Below are 23109 nucleotides of genomic sequence, written 5' to 3'. Positions count from 1 at the left end.
TTCTGTCTCCATTTGTGAGAAGCAATCAGGTCTGGCCAGCCTTATCCACACATTGCATCATGTCTTTGTTGTGGTCTGATATGAGCCTATAGCTGGCAGCCAGCAAGTACTACACTGTTAGTATTAATATAACATGATGGAGGGTGGGAGTAGAATGTTTTCTTCAACCCCTCATGATTTTCTGAAATCTGTCTACTAATGAAGGATTCTCTGTCTGTATGTCTGTATGTTTGTATGTATGTCCTTTGCATTTCTCTTAAATCATTCATCCGACTGACTCAGCACTTGGCAGGTTCATGGCTGGGGACCTAAGGGAGCGCAGTGTCGAATTTGGTGTAATTTGGACACACAACACGTTTAATATTAATACACTCCGAATAAACCAGTGATCAGCAAGCCGCTCAGCTCTGTGCAGGGGCAGAGCAGAGCTTCAGGGCGGAGCTTCAGGGCAGAGCTTCAGGGCTTTGCCGACTGACTCCTGCATGTCAGGGAGAGACCAGAGATGAGGCATGACACAAGTCAGAGAAAAGTAGACAGCTAAAACACCTTTCAATCAGAGCTTTTAATCAAGACTGGCCACTCTTACCCCGTGTGTAGATAGAAGGCATACCATTAGCAGCACGTTTAGCAGATCAGCAGTGAGTGACTTCACAGGAGGCATTCAGGTACATTGTTAAGTGTAGGTCACCCACGTTTTGGGAGCCCTCAGAGACCAATACACAATGACTGTAGTTATGAGCGTTAAACAAGGGAAATACTTTCCACAGGCAGCTCAAAACCAGTTTGTCTCATATGTTCCAAGACCATGGTGATTGTGAAGCCACTGCAGACAAAGCACGAATCTTTTGAGCAAAAATACCCACTCAAATCCAAACTGAAGGCAGAGAAAACAGGAACGATCTAAGAGCCCAATATGAGCAATCCACTTTATTTTAAGATGCACATTATTTTATTTTTAAATGCAGCCTTTATTTTAGTTGAAATGAGAAAAGAACATTTATGTACTATTAGAGTACTTATTATTTATAACATCTGTGTATAATAGAATGTTAGTTTCTTTCATATTGTTGGTAAATATTCTCATTCACACCTCAAATCAACTGTGTTCATTTTTCTGTGTTGAAGCAGCGGCCGGAGGCCAAGCAATTGGCTCATTACAAACAGGCACATTTTGAACAGGAACTGCACTAGTAAAGCATAACATTCAAAACACATTCTGAGAAGTTGAATACTTCATGGTATATTGTTCTTTACTTTTAGATAAAATTAAAGTAATTAAGTAAATGTATTTTCCTTCCTATATAACTCCTTAGTTATTACAAACTGTGTTCCACTTTTTCTGTAATTAAAAAAATCTAATTTTCATCACTGTATGGACGGTTTTCTGCAGTGCGACAATTTATTTGCCTTGAATGGTAAAAACATATTTGGGGTTAGGTGCAGGATGGAAATACATCCGCCATAGATACCAGTGTATTTCCAGTGTAGGATAGACACAACAAAGCTTAGCTGCGACCATCATGACCCTAAACAATGACACTGCTGTAAACAGGCAGAGTGGGTGAACATCACAGCTGTCGCTACGTCTATGCCATATCCTGTATGAATACCTGTACATACCATTTGTACTGCTGCACAAACACACAAAGCCCCAAAAAAACACATGAAGTGATGGTAAAAAGACACAAAATGACAGTCAAGTCTGGGTATTCCCAAATCAAAGCCCCTACAGATCAGCTGCATCTTTGAGAAAAAGGGAGAAAAAAAGAGCTGTTCACCATTACCCATGAAAGTAAAGCAGAAATTATTAATAATATCAGTTACACCTGTGTGTGACAGGTCCAAATGTCAACACTGACAAAGGTCTAATGTTCTTGGTAAATTTCACAACTCATTCTGCAGACTGTGGAATCTTCTTGTTAAAGGAACCCTGTGGTGTTTTTGACCACTTGTAGTGATATGATGCAGTGTTTTCATGAGTGGGTCCCTGCTCTGTTTATATTATGCAAGCTTGCAAGTATGCAGGCAATACAATATATACAATTCACACTATTCCACTGACTGACAGTTGGCAACAGTAATCCTAATGTAGCAATGCACCAGTAAAGCCAGGGAAGAAAACTGCAAGCCAGCCAACATGGATGTAAACAATCCACTATTTAAAATATTAAAAAATAGGCTCTGCAAATGTTTTATCAGGCAGGAAATGTATTAAACATGTTTGTCAGGCCCAAAATGCATTTGGGTGAGAAACAATGAATATAACTTGTTTGTTTACAATAAAAGGGTACATTTAAACTGGAAATTATACAAATATTACAATATATTAACACTTTAATATATATTTACTCATATTTTGCCAGAAGAAATGTATTATTGGCTAAATTAAATTCACTAATTGTCATTTTGTCTTGAATGCCAATTCTGTTTGAACATAAATTAACTGAAGCTTTTTTAGAACAGCCACTGGACTAATGTGTGTAATCTCCCAAGCTGCAGGTTTTATTTCTTGTTAGCTCAGTGTTGCTCCCTAAAATAAATAAATAAATGTAGTATACCGCTGGATCAATGCAGAGTATGAGGACAAAACTGACACTAAAATTGCAAGGTGACCTTAAAGCTCATTAGACCAAGATACATATCAGACCAAGGTGTTCATCACATCCTGGGTTCAAATGCATGCCACCCCGTCTGTCTTTCCTGTCACCCCACCCTTTGTCCCATCTAATGAAGCAGAGAGGCCATAAAAAAAATAATGTTTGAGAAAAGTAAGGCAGTTCAGCTTTATTTATGTAGAGAGGTTTGGTTGGGGTGGTAAAAAAGCCACTCTAGGGTATGAGCCTGCATCCTTGAACCAAAGACCATCACAGAGATGAGAAATGACTTCAGGGAAATTGGCTATTGAGACAGTAACACAGAGATGTGCATTTGCGCTCACAAACACACAAACATTCACAATTACGCTCCACAAAAGTCTGAGACACACCCAGTATGCTAGAAAATAAATCCCGAGTTGACTCGGACACACAGACTGTTTCTGGAAAAGGCCTGCATGAATGCACAAACTTGAGCTCTCTCTCTTCTCTCTCTCACACACACACACATACACACAGAGACACAATACACATAAACTTTTAAGGACATAAACACACACAGACACACTCACTCAATTTGAGGCTCTATCAGGGGTGAAAGAGAATTTAATGGCACTACTTGTGAAGTTGCCCTCAGTAGAAAATGACCAAAACTTTTGTCTGAGTTCAAATGAGGGACAGTATCAGCTGAGAGTTTATAGAGGCAGGTTTGTGACTGGAAGGTCAATTTTCTGAATACTTTGATGGAGCGGTGATATTCCCAAATGGTGAAGAGAATGACTCCGTCTCATTGTGCGTTTAGTATTCATTAGACGTGTGTTTGATTGAGGTTGAGTCAGCGAGGGACATCATTTTGTTTAGATGTTTTTTAAAAGTCTGGAGGCTCAAGTATTGACCTTTTCCCTTTTAATATGGAGAGATGCTGGCATGTTTCCAAAAATACTTTTTTTTTTTTTTTTCTAGTAAGACAACACTGTTCAGTCAACTTGTTCTGACTTAACAACCCTTTAAAGATGTACGTGGCAATTTTGTATTTTGGCAACCTTCAGTGGAAGTGACAGATATCTAATGAATATTCTGAAACCATGAAGCCTTCTTTACATCTAGAATGTGAGCTGACATCAACAAACTAAATGTATTCATAGGGTAGAGGTGATAAAGGGCTTTAGTAATCATTCAGTCCAGCTTGCTCTCAATAGACCGCTCACTTGCTGCTATTTAAAAGAGTTTGGTTCATTGTGTGGCTTCGGGTTGTCAGTACTTTTCTGGAGAAGATTTACTGATAGTGATGCTACCAAAAAGATGTGAAAGACCAATTGAAGGCCATCTCTGAAATGTGACTTGCAGTTGTGGTAGTGCACAGAAGAGACGTGGAAATGTAGGAAATGGCCACTCATTGTTGTGTGCTGATCCTGGTAAAGAAAATACTTTTCATAAATGTATGAATATACCAGTTTCTCTCATTGTCCTCGACAGCTTGCAAGTGTTGGCAGAGACGGTATCTATTGTATTCAGCTATGACAGGCCATGTGAAAGATGTGTGTTTAGCAGTCTCATTGTTTACCATGCTGTTGGTACACATGGCATGCCATTTTATTGCTCCTCAAGCTGTCAATCGCAGGTCAGCGCAAGCAGCATGAGACGTTTGGTGTGCTGGTTGTAATCACTGCTGTTTCTGCACAGACCGGCACTGTGTTGGTCACATCTCAGTACCTTATAAAGAAATCTGATGTAGAATCACACTTTTTTCCCATATCTATAGGCGTTGTTAAATTTGGTTGTTAGTTTTGATGAAAATGTATATTATTTTTGTCAAATTTGAGATTTTTCTTAGTTTCAGGTCAAGAAAAGCAAGACATTCTAGTCTAGTGTTTGTCAGTGACATGTTAGTCTCATTTTTGTTATGCAATTTAAAGCTAGTTAGCAAATGCTTGGTCATATTGGTCATATTAGTACCATTGAGCCCTGTTACATCACTGTGTGCTTCTTTTTTTGAGCAGTTTATAGCTAGAGAAAATGCACCTTAAGCCCTACGTAGAATTAATACCTGTGGTACCCTCCAGGCATAGTTCTACATCTGAGACTAAATCTTACACCTAGTCAAAGGTAGGTGTAAAATGAAAAGTGTTGACTAGTTTGCAACCTACACTGAACTGAGTAGTGGTTTATAAAACTTTGTGCAAGTGTTTGCTTTGCCACTAAACAAGAATATATTTTTTGCTAGCTGTCAAAATATGGTGAATTTAGAGGACTTAAGCTATCCAGTCAATTATTTATTTGTGAAGTTTAAATCAACTGATGCTGTAGGGTGAGATTTTAGGAGGGGGTCGCACACCTGTTGGGGGGTTTTAGAGCAGAGTCTTTCCTGGCTGCCTGAAGAAGGTCTTTCCATTTTTTCTTCACTTTGTCGACTGTCCGACTTCCTCATCCACCTTCTGCTCCACTGACTGCGGCTGTTATCATCTGCCAGATGTCTTCTTTTTTCTTTTTAGTTATGACATTGTTTTGTTTGCATACTAAAATATGCTTACTGTACAGTTCAATAACTTTTCTTGTTTCAAAATCTGAGTAATTTAATCTTTGTTTCTTCAGCTCAGCAGTCATTTTTAATCTATTTGTTGGCACTAGTAAATGTAAGTTTGTAACCATAGCAGCGTGAATGGCATGGCAACTATCACTCTGGTAGAATGTGTCAGCGTGGACGTGCATTGTCCATGTTGAGCATAGCTGAGCCTAGTGGTAGTTACATGGTGCAACAGGTGTAAACATTTATGACAAGGCTGGTTGTAGCTAAGCCCAGCGCACGGCTTACTAGTGAAACCATCCCCAGCAGTGCAGGGAAAAGTGGATAGTGCATAATAGCTAACAAGTTATGATAGTTTACCTTGTTTTGGACTCTCCAGTTGTTTTGTCAAGAATAAGCACTGTCAAGAGAATTATGACCATAATTTGCCTGACAGAGTTCACCAAGGTTGAACTTGGCACAGAGGATTTGTGTAAGTTTACTTAATTTACAGTGTACAAAATTTTGGTGTGGTCTTAGCTGTATGTAAAAAAAAAAAAAAAAAGCTAATAATTTATTGAAGTTCTTAATTTGAAGTTTTAGCAATGGTGATTAAGTGCTGAGTCAACCTGCCTGAATAATAGATCACAATACAGGCTGGCATTGGTATTTCACATTGCCTCGATACATTACTCAGTATGTAAACAGTGATAGCTCTACAAATCAATCTCATTCTATGCACAGACACCAGCACATCAAAATCCAGGAATATTTTGATGCACTGCGGTCTGCCAAACTTTTCAATTTTTCAACAAACAGACAGGCAAACATATTTGAAAAGTATGATGAATGTCTTATCTCCTGCTTCTATTTATCTGCCAACCTGTATATTTATGAGAGATTTGTGCGCTCTAGTTCCTCCACACACAGCAGCAGCAGCAGATGAACAAAGAGCAGGACAATCAGGTAGCTTGGAGCTTTGGGGTTACCTCAGGATCAACAAAATACTTTACTTTATTCATAAGATGCAAAAGCTAAAACATGAGTGTCTACAGATATATATATATATATATGCATCTGTGGATCTTTGTCTGTCTGGTTATTTGCATCATCGTCAATTTGCTTCGGAACACCACTTCCACCACACCAAGAGAAAGACAAAGGCAAAGACAGAGAGAGAAAGAGAAGCAGCTCTCCTTCCACACCACTGGGAGTGTCTGACAGATGCTGACAGCTCATTTCCATGAACTGTCTGGCTGTGGGAAAAATATATACTGGAGCGAGTGAAAGGAAGTAGGAGGCAGAGAAATATGGAGGTCCGTGTCGAGGTGAGGCCGAGTCGGAGACGAATAGAAGGAAGATGAAGGCGAAACGAAGACAGAGGGGAGAATATAAACAGGTAGCTTGAATGTTAGAGGGCATGAAAGGACAAAGAGAGACAGAGAAGACAGAAAGAAAACAGGAAAGGGGAGCTAGAGCAAAAATACCCTGATGTAAATAAAAAGATGTCTCCATGACCTGCTAGAGGACAAACAAAAATATGTATGTGTGACACTCGCACTCTTTATATCCAGGCACTGCTGTGTGCTGGAGATGATGAGTTGCTGGTGAGCTCTTAACATTTCATATAACTGAGAATAGACTGAAAAAAGTTGCATTTCAGCTGGCATGGCATCTTTCTCCTAAGTATTCCAAGGTGCAAGCTGAATCTTATGTTAATGCAGAGGTGGTGTATGCATTTCAATTGCAGCTAGTCAGACTAAATGCAGGTAATCAAGCCATATAATTTTAAGGATATGGCCTCGTCTTTGCATTTGATTCCTGCCATTGACACAATAATGTAGCTGGCAACACTGCAAAGATTGCACTGTCTCATTACCTGCTTTCAAGTGTACTTAGGTTTGTTTTTCTTGTATGCAGCCAACTGTTTAACCACAAGTAAGTAGCAATTTGCATTTGAATGATCATGCAACAGAAAACATCAGTGTCCAAAGGCAAGTATATTATTTTTAATGACTCTGAAGAAGTAGACATCGAAGCAGAACAAGCTGTTAAATGCTGCTGGAGTGATGGGGTGATCAAATGCGCTGGATGTTACAATTATGGTTGATTGTTTACTAGTTTAGTGATTAAAGATAAGGAAAGGCTGGAGGATGAGGCTCCAGTCTCTATGAAGGCATGGGTTCAAATCTCACCACTACCATCATTCTACATCTGAACTTGTATATTGTAGACATACAGTAACTACCAAATTATTAGAGTGAATTTGGGAAATTTGGAAAAACTCAGAAGAACGCAAAGTCTACCAGAAACTTAACTTTGGAATCCATAAATGAGAAGATGCTGAAATCTTTGTTCTCAGAATAAATGTCTCTGCATCAGAATTTTCAGAATGAATTCCATTAGTTTTATCTAAAAAAAAAAAAAGTCACAAATCCTTTGTTTGTTGAGTTTTTTTTTTTTTTGTTTGAGTTTTCCTGATTTCTATACTACAGATGTGTAAGCCCCAAGGCCTGTTACTGACAGCAGAGTGGTGCCACGTGTAGCACTTTTGACCACTTCCTCAGGTCCATTTCTTACCAATCAAATAAAATCGCCTGTCTATTTTTAGCCAATCAAAACAGACCTCCTCTCCATTACTTACCAATCCAAAAGCTTCGACTACCTTCCCGCTGGTTCAACTAATCAGATTTCAATGGCTTTCGCTCCCTCACTACTGGCTCTCATTGTTCACGATAAATAAATCAGAATTTATTCACATTTCTGATGTAAACTTGTCAAATGTTCATTAAATTAATTTATTTATTTGCCAGTGATCTTACTTTATGGTTCACTTTGCTAGCTGAGATCATTAGGATGTACTGTAAACATTATGTGTACAGTAGCTTTATACAGTATCGCTGTATACGCTGTATAGCTAGCTGTGATATGATATAGTTAACATTTTACAATATAGAAGATAATAAGATAATATAAGATAATAATTATAATAAGCCTCATTTCAACCTCAAGTTCCTTCCTTAAGAAAGTTACAAAGTACTTCTCAATAAGCAAATTGTAGATTAGATTTAGATTTTAGAAATTAGTCATTTGTAATTTAACCCAAGAGGCACTATGCCATGGGGGTTTTGCCACACTGATGACCTTTATCATAAGATATAGCTACTTGTATATGTCAGTACCAACAATTAATGCCATGTATTCTGATTAATTTTAAATTTGGTTTGTCACAGATAGGAAAGTGTCCACTCCAGCATCAGGGGCAGATGTTTGTTTGGTGGAGCACAGGGCTGCATGTGTGGATTTCACACTAAGAGGGTCAAGATAATTGGGATACTTAAATGATAGAAATAGACTAAAGATGCAACCATAATATATGTTCTTAAGATTGACTTGTATTCATGGGTGTGGGTATCTTTGTTATTTTATCAGACACCTCATGAGCAGACAGCCACATCTGCTGCTGCAGCTGACCCAGCTCCTTCAACAGCTGCTGGCTCTACTGCAGTTTCTACCAGTGGTGCTATACCCTCTGCTGGTCAAGTGTGACTGAAACTAAACCTTGGAATGGTACTTAGCACTACTAAAATCAAAACCTGCAAACTGTAGCACACAATGATAAAGTTCCAAAACACTTTTTATTTACATGTTAACATAGCACAAAAAGTAAGGAAATTTGTGTTTGGTAGATTATTTATATATTTATATAGATTACACTGCCTCCACCAAAAGATGTTACTCTGTCGGTGCAGCAATCAGCATAGCGTTCTCTGTGTCTTCTCCACACTTTGACCCTACGATCCAACTGCCGTGGGCAGAATCTGGACTCATCACTGAACATAACGTTCTTCCACATGTTCAGGTTCCAGTGCACGTGTTGCCAACACCAGCGCAAACCGGCCTGATGTTGAAGGGCAGTCATGGCATGCCTCCTGGCAGCCCTATGAGACCGGAGATAGGCTGAGTGCAGTCTGTTCCAGATTGTCTGGGCAGGGAGCCGTCAGCCATATCGTCCTTCAAACCTTGACTGCAAATCTGTAGAAGACAGCCTACAGTACCTAAGTGCTGACAGGGTGAGGAAACGGTCTTCTTGGGGTGTCGTCTTCTTGGGACGCCCACTTCGCGGCCTGTCTCTGACATCCCCCATTATATGGAACTTGGCCTTCACTTTCGAGATGGTACTAGGGCTCACTCCAAATAATGCCGCAACTTGGTTTTGCAGAGCTTGAAGTTGCCCTATCACACAGGCCCTATCCAGATCAGTCAAACTAGGCATGCCAATTCTTGGTGCAGACACCTACTGACCACTGTAGCAGGGCCTGATTGGCACCTGATTGGCAGCACCTGGGGGTACCAGAAGCTCAAAACAAGAGTCAATAGCAACAGCAAAATAAGCTGTTTTGCATTGGCAGAGAAGATTTGGCAAATTTTTCATCGGCACAACCCACATACTCAGCTCTGCTGCTCATCCCACAAATGCATGTTCCTTACAAATGTGGCACCATTAAAAAGGGGCTTTCAAAACAGGCTTTCCAACAGTATAAGATCTATTGCCAAGAAGCATTGTTACAGCAAAGGAATAATCTGCCAAACACAAATTTCCTTACTTTTTGTGCTATGTTTATATAGATTTGACCTGTACACCTCTATGATCATTTAATTTGTGACATTTCATCCTCCCCCAGTTTGGTAGCTCACATAGCTCAGCACTGAAGCCTAACCTCAGTCTCGCCACTCAGCCTGAGGCCTTCTCTGCCTCCACACAGCTTGCCGCCTTCTCTGCATCCACACAGCCTGCAGCCTTCTCTGGCTCGACACAGGCTGTGGGCCTATCTGTTTAACCCACTGGCCCTACCCCTGAGGTGCCTGAAGGACAGCTGGTAAGAGGGCTTGAACAAGAGCTGAAAAAGAAAATACCCAAAGGGTAATGATCCCATAGTATTGTTTACATAAGTGATTACATTACTTGTAATTGTAGGTCTGTTGTCCTTTTTCCTATTTTGGGCTTTTTCAGCGCTGCAGGACTGGCAAAAACGAAGTGGCGTGCTGAATCTCCTGTCACTGCTGCCCCACAGGCTATCAAGCCAAAGCCATCAGCCCAGAAGCAGCTTTTAGCATCCTGCTTCTGGTCCTATGTTTGTCTTCCCCCAAGCAACCTCTGTCTGTTCTCAAGCCCCAGCCACTTTCACTTTGTTTGCTGTTATGACACTTGCATAATGTGCCCCCCATTCTCCTGTTGCCCCTTTTGCTCCATCAGCACCTCCCCCTCCACCTGCCAGTGGTCGCCCTGCCTTGAAGGCAAGGTTTGACAAGAGGAGGGTGGGGTTCAACACTTGCAGGAAGTGTGGACAATTCAGGACTGCAGAGACTGGGCAGAGCCAATATCAGGGCATTATCTACTACCCCAATACAGAGACAATGCCTAAAGAGCTGTAGTTGGAACAGATTAAAAAAATTGTAAATAGGTAATTATGTTCTATCAGCTGTGTTATGTATAGTATTTTAAGTGTTTTTGTTTGTTTGTTTGTTTTTTATTTATTTATGCTTTAACAGGTATTTTATACTTTTTCAGCTATTTTAAGTTTTACACATTTTGTAGAATGTATTAGTTTGTTGTGTTGTTTGTTGATTCTCTCTCTTTCCTAATATATATACTTGTATATGACCCATGGTTTTGTTCAGATCAATAAAGATCTGATAAGTAAAATCAGGGTGTCTGTGAGTCTAAAAAGTAATTGTATTAAATTCAGTTTTACAGATGTTAAGCTTTAGAAGTCATTACATATGCCAGTTGTTTATGAATGAATGAGGTCTTTATTTCAATATCGTCCAAAATAGTCAAGTCTACATATAAAACTCTAAACTGCTGAGCCTAATACTTGCCTTTACACTTCTTTGTTAATGACCCTCCATACTTAACTGTAGAGAAGATAGAAAAATCTAAGAAAATACTTGGTTTTACCTGTCAGACGAATTCCAATACTCCCTTGATATGTGACCTAAACCAAACTACTGTTCATACACGCACCTAGTTAACAGGCAACTGAATACATACCAAACTACTTTTAATAGCATCCAAATATAGTAGGATTAATAAACATATTCTTACCTGCAGTGCAAATTTAAATAAGAAACTTTACTTTGGATGATTTGTCTAATTTGTCAAATTTATTTAGAATTTGTTTCACAAGCATCTTAAAAATATCAAAATAAACCAAAACAACATTGTTAGGTACAACTACACAGTAATGGACAGTGTTTCTTTCTAAGGACTCTCAGGCAGGGTCAAGATAACAAGAATTCCTAATAATACTAAGAATAAATGCAAAGGCTCATAGATCAGATGTCATTATCCAGATAGTGTAGCCAGATAGAGATGACTTATCAATGCCAGGTGGAAATGGGGCCTGAGGGTTTGGGAACAATGGTCAACAAAGCAGAGACAACTTTGAATTCTGCTTCTTGTGACTGAGTGATCAAAGACTAGATTCATGCTGCAGTCCTACTGGCATGGGTTCAAATTCTACCAACACAATCCTTCCTGATTTGAACTTTGAACTTCTGGACTTTAATTTTCTGGACTTACCTTCAATATTCCTGGAGAAGAAGAGATGTTGCCAGTCTGGTTCTCTATTCTGCAGCTCCACTTGACTTGGCATTCACTCCAACTTACAGTTAAGTAATTGATTTGTAAACCAAGGATGTAGGTGAAAGCCCCAGGCTGTAAAACAGAGAGCAGAGTGGTGCAGCTGAAGCTGTGCTTGTAACCCAGAGGTCAATGGATCGAAAACAGCCTTTGCTAAATGTACATGGTGTCTACAATGCTTTCAGCAATATCCACATTTGAATGTTTTAGGAAGAATAGGAACTCATTGCCATTGTGTCTAAAATTAGACACTCCAATAATCTTAACAGGAATTGGGAAAAGACAGTAGAAAGTGTTACTGCCAGGTCCAAAAAATACTTCACCTTGGAATCTTTGAACTAAAGATGCTGAAACCTTTATTCTCAGTGTAAAGCTATATAATGCCACTACATCTGAATTTTCAGAAGGAAAGTATTAGAGTTCTTTTAACAACTGCTGTTCTTCCTCATATGTACTTTCTACAGTATTACTGAAGAGAATTGAGATATGTCAGCAAATAGAAGGGCCATTGCCAGGAGTACCCTATTATCTTTACAGATGATGAAGTGGTTTGTAAACCATGGATATTGATGGTGCTATGTCAGCACTTTTATTTTTAAGAAAGTATGATTTGAAGAAAAATAATAAATGTACTCCTTGTGTTCTGGTGGTAGTGTGGCCAAGTAGTCTAAGGCACTGAATTAAGGCTCCGGTTTCTCAGGAGGAGTGGGAGTGGGTTCAAATTCCCCCACTGCTATTTGACAATTTTAGCCATGTGGCTACCAATGTGATGGACTCATCCAATCCAAATGTGCTTATTTATTAGCAATATTAAATGTATTAGGAATGTTGTATGCAGCAACCTATACTGCCAAAAGTTGAAAGAGAAAGGAAACCGGTAAAATAAGAGGCAAATTCTAAAACTGGATTTTTGTGTTCCATTTAAATACTTGACCTTTGACTAGTGTTGCATTGTTGATTTTCAGTGGGCTCCTCCTCAATGCTACTGAATCACCATTTTCTAAATGAAAAAACTTGAGTTCTTCTAATAAGGTTAGCTGTCAGAAAAATAAAATTCAACTTTCCTATGTTGTTACCAGTAGTGTCATTGAAGAAGAGTGTTTGTCGGTCTGGCTCTTCTTTATGCTGCTGCACCTGATATAATATTTACTGATAAGGGATCATTTTGTAAATCATGGATTGTGGGTGAAAGCCACAGGGTATGTAGGTATGAGCAGAGTGGCACACTGGAAGTGTACTATACTTATACAGATGAGACACCTGTTTTACTCTACTGTCTCAAAGGAAATATGGTGTAAGGAAGTTGGTGGTGATGACTGATGTTGACAATTCATGAACTTTTCCAGAGATAATGTTCTTTTATGGTGAAATATAATATATATAAAATATAGCTTCAGGCAAACTGCACAATCCCCAGTTGCTCAGGCATTCAATGACCTACATTTAAAAAACTGTGGGTGTTTTGGTTTGGCTGTATGAGTAGGAAGCAGCAGTTTAATACACCAGGGCAAGTCAATGTCAAATAAAATGGAATCTGTCTGCATAAACTGCTTGTGTCTTGTTCCTGTTCAAAACGTGCCTGTTTGGAACGAGAAATGAATACAGTTGATGTGAAGTGTTGATAAGTATATATACCATCAACATGAAAGAAACTAACATTCTATTATACACAGATGTTATAAATGATAAGCACTCTAATAGTAAATAAATGTTCTTTTCACATTTCAAGTAAAATAAGGGCTGTATTTAAAAATAAAATAATGTGCATCCTAAAATAAAGTGGCTCGATCATATTGGGCTCTTAGATCATTCCTATTTTCTGTGCCTTCAGTTCGGATTTGAGTGGGTATGTTTACTCCAAAGATTTGTGCTTTGTCTGTAGTGGTGCTTCACAATTGCCACGGTCTCGGAATATATGAGACAAACTGGTTTTGAACTGCCCATGGGAACTATTTCCTTTGATTTACATACGTTACTATAGTCATTGTGTATTGGGCTCTGAGTGTTTCCAAAATGTGGGTGACCCACTCTCAACAATGTACCTGAATGTCTCCTGTCTAGTTACTCGCTGCTGCTGCTGATCTGCTAAACGTGCTCTTAACACTACGCTTTCTGTCTAGATATGGGGTAACAGCGTCCATTCTTGATTAAAAGCTCTCTTCCAGCTGTCTACTTTTCTCTTTTTAGAGCACTTCTCTGACTTGGGTCACACCTCGTCTCTGGTCTCTCTGCCCCAGCCACTGTCTCCCTGCACAGAGTGGAGTGGCTTGCTGAACACTGGTTTATGCAAGGTCTATTAATTTTAAATGTATCATGTGTCCAAATTGCACCAAATTCAACACTGCACTTCCTTGGGTCCCCAGCTATACACCCACCAAGTGTAGAGTCGAACAGATGAAAGTTTCTCGGGATATGCGAAGGACATACATACAGACAGACAGACACAGACAGAGATTCCTCCTTTTAGTGGAGAGATTATCTTTTGGTCTTAAATATGTCCAATAATTAAATAGCTTTTTTAGTCATGTTTTTGGTATTGAACGTTTTGATACATTTTCTTCGTATGAACACTTGCCTATGAAACTGCCAATGATGGTTAAGTTATCTTACCTAAATCAGGTTAAAGGATTTACAATGCAGTCTATGATTTGATGTCAAATGACCTAAAATCCACACACCCTGCAGCCTCCTGTCACTGATGCCCCACAGGCTGACAAGCCAAAGCCATCAGCCCAGAAGCAGCTTTTTCCACAGCCTCCTGCCTCTGGTCCTATGTTTGTCTTCCCCCAAGCAACCTCTATCTGTCCTCAAGCCCTGGCCATTTTCACTTTGTTTGCTGTTCTGACACCTACATATCATGCCTCCCATACTCCTGTTCCCCCTCCACCTGCCAGTGGTCGCCCTGCCTCGAAGGCAAGGTTTAACAAGAGGAAGGTGGGGTTCAACACTTGCAGGAAGTGTGGACAATTCAGGACTGCAGAGACTGGGCAGAGCCAATATCAGGGCATTATCTACTACCCCAATACAGAGACAATGCCCAAAGAGCTGTAGTTGGAACAGATTAAAAAATCTAAATACATATGTAATGCAAATCAAATGTTAATAGGTTATTATTTTCTTACTCTTACTGATTCTGTGTTTTGTATGGTGTTTAAATGCTTTTTTTTGTATTTGTTTTTTTATCTATTTATACTTTAACAGGTATTTTATACTAGACATACAGACAGAGATTCCTTCCTTTTGGTGATAGATATGGCCAATGATTAATGATAATGATAAATATTTTTTAGTCATGTTTTAGTCATGGAAAGTTTTGATACATTTTCTTTGTATCAAAACTTTCTCTTGAATGACAGTGAATGAACAGTTGCCTATGAAATTGCCAGTGATGGTTGAGCTATATTACCTAAATCAGTTTAAAGGATTTACAATGCATTCTACGCATGTTATGAACAAAAATCACTCCATGTGACCTGAAAAAAAAATTCAACATTTTGTTGTTTGCAGCAATTCTTTAGTGTTCCGGTCCACCATCCAAATGATACATTTTAGGTCCTGGTTCATTAAACTGAAGAACTACAACCTGCAATACGCCCATTGCCCATCTTGGACCCTGTCTGTTATTGGACCCTGGACCCTTGGACCCTGTTGATTTATTAAGTTAGGCCAAGTAATGTTGAGATTGTGGTTGAATACATTTGGGATGACTTATGAAATGACAGGTCGCACTCAGTAGCACACTGATCACAATCACTATGTCAATTTGTCAGTCAATTATATTCATAGTGGCTATAATGTCTCTGCATCATTCATCATTCTTATTTCTGCTCTGTCAATCAGTTAAAATAGTCTGTGATGACAGATCATCAGCAGCCTGTTTCTTATCTGATTAGAAGGAAATAACTTAAGAATGGACAACGCATTTATGCAAACACAGAAGTCTGTAGTTCTGCATATAAACTATGAAAGTTTTGCAGAGGTGAACAATAGCAAACGTGGTTTATTTTAATGTGAAACAAGCCAAACCAAATCAAGTTAGTTTGGAAAGGTTCATGTATCCAGTTTGATGTTTCACACAAGCCATTGTTTATACTGAACATTTTGGGGATAAAGGTATTGTAATTCCAGTAATGCTTCACTGTAGGGCTGTGATGGTAATAACCCAGATTGAAATTTGATATTACAAAAGCGTTCCCAATAATGTAACCTAGTTTAAACTGTGTTAAACCCTATGCCTATACCAGGATGAGTTGTTCAAAATTACATCTTTTTTTAAAAACTACAAAGGTACATTTCCTTATTTTGTTACTATCCAATAACATCCACAAGTCTCATGTGAGAAATGTGAGAGGAAGTGAAAGGCATGTGAAAATGTTTATTTTTCTTATAGCATCCAACAGAGAACCTGTGAAGGTTATTGTTGCTTTTATAAACAGCCTCCTTTGCAACTGGAATGACTTTGATGACAACAATGACTGCGGCAGTGAGTCAGCAAATGTTTTGTATGTGGTTTTGAATATTTAGCTGCTCTCAGTGTGACTTCTATTAGAGTGTCAAATATTCAATCGATCATCAGCACAATGTGTCCCCACTACCTGTTCATTCTCAGTAAAGGACCTACTCACAAACCAAATGTTGTCTTAAAGCTGTTCATGAACAAAGAGGAAAAACATTTTTCTATTGTATGATGTAGGGTCACCAGATGAGAATGAGTGAAATTCAGGACAGGGGAGTTGGGGGTGGGGTGGTCACGTGGCCTTCAGTACATTACATTCAGGGGCGAATTCACAAAAGGATTGCACGACTTTTGTGGCCGCTAAACCTGCGCAAACAGACAAAAAGAAACTGCAAAATTAGAACCTTTCTATGCAAATGAGCCTCATTGCAAAAACAGTCCAATTAACAAAGAGAAGCGCTAATAGCCACACGCAGTTAGAGTGAAATTATTAATGTCTTCTGAGAGTTGGTGGTAACTGCAGCTGTCTCTCCAAATCTTCAAGCTTGTGAGACTTGAATGATATTGAATTGACATTGAATGATAAAGGGCAAAATTTCCAGTCAGACACTGGGGGGGAATCAAGTGGATATGGGGTGGTAGGCTTATCTCGAACTTTCAGCTATTTAAAAATAAAAATATCCTACAGCACTGATGGTGCTCAGGATTCAACCATAAGGACTGCTTGATTACAAACAATTCCACCATATAAACCTGGAATGTGTGTGTAACAACCAACCTGTGTAGAACACAGAGCATTAATTACCGTCAGATCCCGACCGATCCAGCGTTAATGAAGTTATGGCGCTTGCATAAATGTGCACAGCCTCTTTCTCAGTTTGGAGACGCACTTATGGTTTCAGCTGCTGTGTGATGCTTCAGCCAGCTGTGACACATGGCCAGCTGTGGGCACCAAACAGAACATCAGCACCGATGTTTCCCCAAAATCCTGATACATTCAGTGACACCTGAACAACATTATTGTAAGATTCAGACATTATTCTAACATGTTTCAGACCTGCCTGAGTGACATTAATAGCTGTGTTTTGACATTTGACTTTTCAGTAGATTATGTTATAGATGCAAAATACAAGAGAAGTAAAAGAAGCAAAATATATGAAAGTTGTTTTGTGATTGTGGAGAGCTCTGTTTGTGCAAACCTCCGTTAATTAAAGACACAAATTCAAGGCTTTTGTGCTCTCTGCAGTTTTTGACAGCTAGCTCACCAGGCTAATGCTAATGCAATGGCTACGCATTAGCATTAGCCTGGTGAGCTAGCTGTCAATAACCGTTAAAATAAAGCAAAAATGTGCAGAACTTCTTAAAATCCCAAATGATTCAGGAAAGGCCATTGCATTTTGGAAACATGAGCTTGTGACAACAGATAAAAACCTCCCACCTTCCTCCACAACTTATAACTGACGTTATAATGCTATGTTCTGGGCTGGTGGGCCACCATGCCATATTCGGTATTTGCTGTTGTCAGAATATATATATATATTTTTTTTTACATGTGAGAAAGTCTTGCCAAAGCAATCACATAACTGTCTTTGAAGAAATCATATTAATGTTAACAAAAACATACTGTATATATTTCTGTATTAGGTTGTTTTTTCTGTGTTTGTAATGTATATTTATATTTGGTGGTGTTTTCTGTATTTGCAGCATATTTCTGTATTTGGTCAGCATTTTTTTTCTAAATGCTATGCATGTATTGTCAAATTGTTGAAGATTATTTTATCTTTTTGCATGTGTTTTCTTGCTGCAGAGCATTGAACTTTTAGGGCTTCCGTACCTTATAGCTGATTTTGCTGTGGCTAATAATGGGACATTTGGTACTAATGCCTGCTTGGAACAAAGTGATGATCACCTTGCTAGAAAAACATCACTGCCATGGCTGCTATTTCAACTGTGAAGTACTACTAATAAATATCCTCAAAACAATCATAATAGTAATGATAAAAACATCAACAGTAAAAATATGTGAAAAGTATTTGCAGTTTTATACAAGTATTTCGACTCTGACCAAGACCCTCTGGACTCAAACACAAAGCCTTATTTCAAATGCAAACGTGCACTGACTGAGCAGCCTTCCTCTGTACAGTAAATCCATACAATCCTTATAGTAAATCCAAGGATGTTTTTTTAAGTTTTTGAGATGTCCATAAATGATTAAAAACAGAGGGAATGGAAAATGAGCAGAGGTTGTGCCATGAGCATTAAATCTGATTCAATCACAAAGCCAGAGCTGCTGTCTGGGGTTACATTGAGCTTTTTCTGAGAGCCAGCAGTGATAAGTTGTTTTCTCTGTAGCTTGTAAAGGCTGCAGGGAATACCCAGGGGACTCAAACACACACACACACACACAGAATCAGACACAGACAGACATGTAGGCATACAGACACATCCACCCACACATATACAGTACAAGCGGACTCACACACACACACACAATTCATACATACACATACATGCACACATAGACACACTAGTGTACATAAACAACAAAATTAAATATTCACAAAACAAACACACACACACACACACACGTAATAATATAGAGAAATAAAGCAAACACATACATGTTTGATTTTAATATCCTGTCTGTAAATAATAATTTAGGATTAAAACTCAGTTCATCAACACAGATTGGTGCACACTGATATACACAACACATGCACAAATTTAGTCAGTCACACCCTGGCAGAATAATAGACATACATAAATGAATGCAGAGTCACAAAGTTACAAATGGACGTAAACATGACTAACTCGTACATGCTTGATGACCTCACGTGCTCTTGCTTGTTCCCTCTGCCACGCACACGACATGCACACAACACGTTGATTGACCTGACCTTTGCTAATGTCACGTCTGCCCTATCCTAAGCCCTCCTGGGCTGCCTCTGATTGGCTTATATCGCTGTTATGCTCCAGTAGGTTGAAATTTTAGAGATAACCTGCCTCCTTCTGGAGACAAGGAGAAAGAGGTAAGGGAGAGGTGGAGGAGAGGAGAGATGAGGCGCATGATTGATACATGGATGGTTCAATGAAAAGAAGGTGAAAAAGGTGACAGTTTGGCATTGTCAACACACACACACACACACACACACACACATAAACACTCACATTCACACCCTCAAGGTGTTTGTGGACATTATGCACATAAACAAAGCCTCTATGCATGCCAGAGTGATTGATGTGTCAGTGTTTGAGTGTGTGTGTTTGTGTACCAGTGTGGGTTTTTGGAGGTGTATCTTGGTTAGTGCATCTTGGCATTAGTGTGTGTGTGATACATGTCATCAACATCACAGCAGTGTCCCCAATTTGGTGCTAATCTTACCTATCCATCTCTCTTTCTCATGATCTTGCAAATTTGATCTTAGTTGTACTAAGCAGATACTCTCCTATTATTTTACTTTAAAGGAGACCTATTATACTCATTTCTAGCTCTATATTGTTATATCGGACTCCACTAGAATAGCTTTACATGATTCACAGTTCAAAAAAATCCTTATTTATCTTGTACTGGCCCTTTATGTACCCCTTCAGTTCCCCCTCTTTCTAACACAGTCTGTCTTAGCTCCCTCCCTCTCCTTGCCCCTCTCCTGATGAGCCCACTCTGTTCTGATTGGTCACTTTCCTGAAGCCTGTCGAGGGTCAGCACCCAGTGCTGCTGAGCACCACCTCCTCCTCTTGCTGTTGTGGAAATTCAGAAAGCAAACAGTAAACATACAGAGTAACATAATTTCTCGTTCTTGATTGGAAATGTCAACTTCTCAAATCCAACTGTACATGTTGGAGCCCAAATCCGATCTGAAAAATGAGACTGGACAGTACAAACATCTGCAGGAACAAAGATTACTGCAGGACATCTGTATTTGGTAAATACTAAGCTCATTACCTGCTCACTGTGTGACATAACAGTGGATTTAATTTTTTAATAATAAGCTATAAATACAAATTTTCCATATAGTCCCCTGTTACTAGGTGTGTGAAATGCATTAAAATGCCACCTGAAGTGGAAATCGTCTGCTCTCAGGAAATACCAAAGGCACCATAGCTGGTAAAATGTCATTCTGCTGTCATCAAACGACTGTTTAGTATCTCCTTGCACCACTGTTTATTTTTTATGTTGGAGTACATTAAATGCCTAAATGCACAAAAAACATATATATTCTGTTACTTCCCTGCATCATTAGTTGGCCTTCATCACTTACATTGAAAGCACATTTGAAGGGAATTGTTTAATAGCCAGTATGAAGAGGAGGAATGATTATAGCGAGGAAAACGTCTTTCACTGTTCATATGGACACCTGACTGCTGTTTTAAGACAGACTGGAAAAATTGTGCATCTATCCTTTAACACTCAGTGATTAACTTTCTTGTTTCTTTTGGCATTGATTGTTTCTTTTAGTTTAAGCTCTGTAGAGGGTTCTGATGATGCATATGCACTGCTGCCCAAGGGTTAGGGTTAAAATAAATTGAAGTGTAGTTACTACAAATAAAGCATTAGCTCAACGCTATAATCTTGAAAATAAGGTGACTTTCTCCTCAATCATCAAACCCTCTCTGGCTGAGTGGAGGGTCCTGTAGATCTACAACTGGGGTGTAACCATTTAGGCCATGACATACCATGCTAACACATCATGTTATGGATTGATGTTGTCCTTCCATATTAAAAGCTCCATTGATGAGAAATCTTGCTGTTTCATATTCAGACATCTGGAATACCTTTACACTGAAGGCCATTAGTCTCATTATCTGTACGTCTCATCACATACTGCCATAAGAATAATGGAACAATGTCACTCCCAAATCCTTGGGGTCCTTTTATTTGTACAGGTTGTACTTCAATGCTGCTGAGTCAATTCAGGAAGTTCCAAAGCCTCCCAAAGTCACCCACAACGCCACTATAGAGTCCCAGTTGGGAAATGCACACACCAGCTTTATAAAGCTTGCCAAAACACAAGCTACACTTTGCTTCAAGTCCCTGGTTGTCATACTCAAAGTCAAAGCCAGAATCTACCGAGTACTGAGGAAAATACCTCTGGGCACTGGGTCCTCCGGTCAGCCAATTGTTAAACTTCAAATTCTGGATTTCAAATTCAATTCATCCCTGGGGCGCTCTAAAATCTACATTTTTTATTGAAAGAACACAACAAAAAAACGTAGACATCTCACAATTTTAAACTAATACGAATATGTTTTGCGCTGTGGACCAACGTAGCTATTATACATTTTGATGTGAGACTGGGTTGCTCTTACACACTGCAGTAGATGGAGCCAGAAGCACAGACCAATTAGACTATTTCTTTTTCCACCACAATGAAGCCAGAAGGATCTGGTTTTGTGACTGAGCAATGGTCTATCCATCCATCTTTATTATTTACCATTTCAAACAGTATCTCAGATGGTGCTGGTCAAACTTTCACAAACCTTGATGAAGCAGAATTTGAAGAAACATTTTCATGAAACTTCACTGCAAGCCTAAAAGCCTTGTTTACTCTGGAAGTGATTCAGCTACAGTTGTACTATATCAGCAGAGGAGTGCTTTCACTGTCTGTCTACACAATATAGTACTGCCCGGCAGTCCAACTCTATATTCTTATCACTAAAGCTTTATTTGATGCTTCACACAAGCAGCTTCTGAAAGAGTTTTGACTCATACAAAGTGAAGGTGTAAGCAGAGAAAAAGTTGTATGCTGTGCAGATTGTAAAGACCTCTGTGACATAATTGTGATATTGGGATATAGTTGACTGTCTGCTAAACCCTCCTCTGAACAGTGTCTATTAATCATAGCTTAGATACTGTAACTAGACAAGGCAGGCCTGCTAATGTTTGAATTTCTCTAGTGCTCTAGTCAGAAATGCTTTGCATCTAAAGAGTTTGAAGTATCATGTCTTTTTCAATTGACTTTCCAAAACCAAATATGCATGAACAAAGGAGAAGGACTGGACTAAACTGGATTTGTCTGCTCTAACATAAGTCACTTCTGTTAGCATGCCTGGCTAACTAGTTACCCAAAGTAGTAAGCGAGAGGTTAGAGTTACTTCCAAGGCTAAGCTTGCATACTATTAGCTAACTACATTAATGTGTGAGGTTTTAACTGTATTTTAGTGAAAACAAAACTGTTGGAACCATAGACTGTAAAAAAATATCTATGTAGCCACTGTGGCATCACCCACTGGTTTCTGAAGAGCACTTTTGAAGGTCAAAGCGGGTGGCTCTGGCCGTCACCATCTTGGCAGTGCCTGACTCCGTCCAACTCCCTAATAATCCAAATAAATTAATCCAAAATAGGCAAAGAGCTGAGGCTGGCCAAATGAAGCCTGGTTGCTGAAAGAAACCACCTAGCGGCTAGCGACCTTGTCACTAAAAGCAGCCATGTCCTTAATTATGCATAACTTAATGGCTTAATAAAATTTAAATGGGTGAGTTATAAAAATATTCACCCCCCGTACAGTTGTCATGAAAGGGGAAATAAGCTATAGAGACCAAAACCGTTTTTGTACCAGGCTGTAACCATGTTCTGCTGTAAAGTTGAGCATTTTAACATTGGGGTCTATGGGGATTCACTCACTTTTGGAGCCAGCCTCAAGTGGCCATTGGAGGAACTGCAGTTTTTGGCACTTCTGCAGTGGCTTGATTTTTCAGCCCTGGAGGTTGCCGCTTGGTTGGAACATACCACGAAATACTCGTAAAGAGTTGGCTTATGTTGCAAGAGTAAATTTCATCGTTCATACCACTATTGGAATCCATTATAACCTTCATGAATCTAAACTGAACTCTGAATAAATTCTATATGTTGTCCATTTCCATTCCATCCATCATTTGGTATATTTGGAAATCTAAGGATTAGAATCTCGA

At 39.2% G+C, this 23109-nt stretch overlaps 1 protein-coding gene across 1 annotated transcript in view; it reads left to right on the top strand.

Annotated features, from left to right (window-relative positions):
- Window positions 1-10531, top strand: part of LOC121902277 — a 36511-nt gene extending 25980 nt beyond the window's left edge. The window contains exons 2-4 of the mRNA XM_042419539.1: window positions 8530-8640; window positions 9813-9977; window positions 10112-10531. Coding sequence (XP_042275473.1) covers window positions 8530-8640; window positions 9813-9977; window positions 10112-10406 — 571 coding nt within the window. The 3' untranslated portion in view covers window positions 10407-10531. The remainder of the gene's footprint in view (window positions 1-8529; window positions 8641-9812; window positions 9978-10111) is intronic.
- The last annotated feature ends 12578 nt before the right edge of the window (window positions 10532-23109 follow it).

This window comes from Thunnus maccoyii, chromosome 8, assembly GCF_910596095.1.
Source record: "Thunnus maccoyii chromosome 8, fThuMac1.1, whole genome shotgun sequence".
NCBI lineage: Eukaryota > Metazoa > Chordata > Actinopteri > Scombriformes > Scombridae > Thunnus > Thunnus maccoyii.
This window is presented reverse-complemented; position numbering and strand designations above follow the sequence as displayed.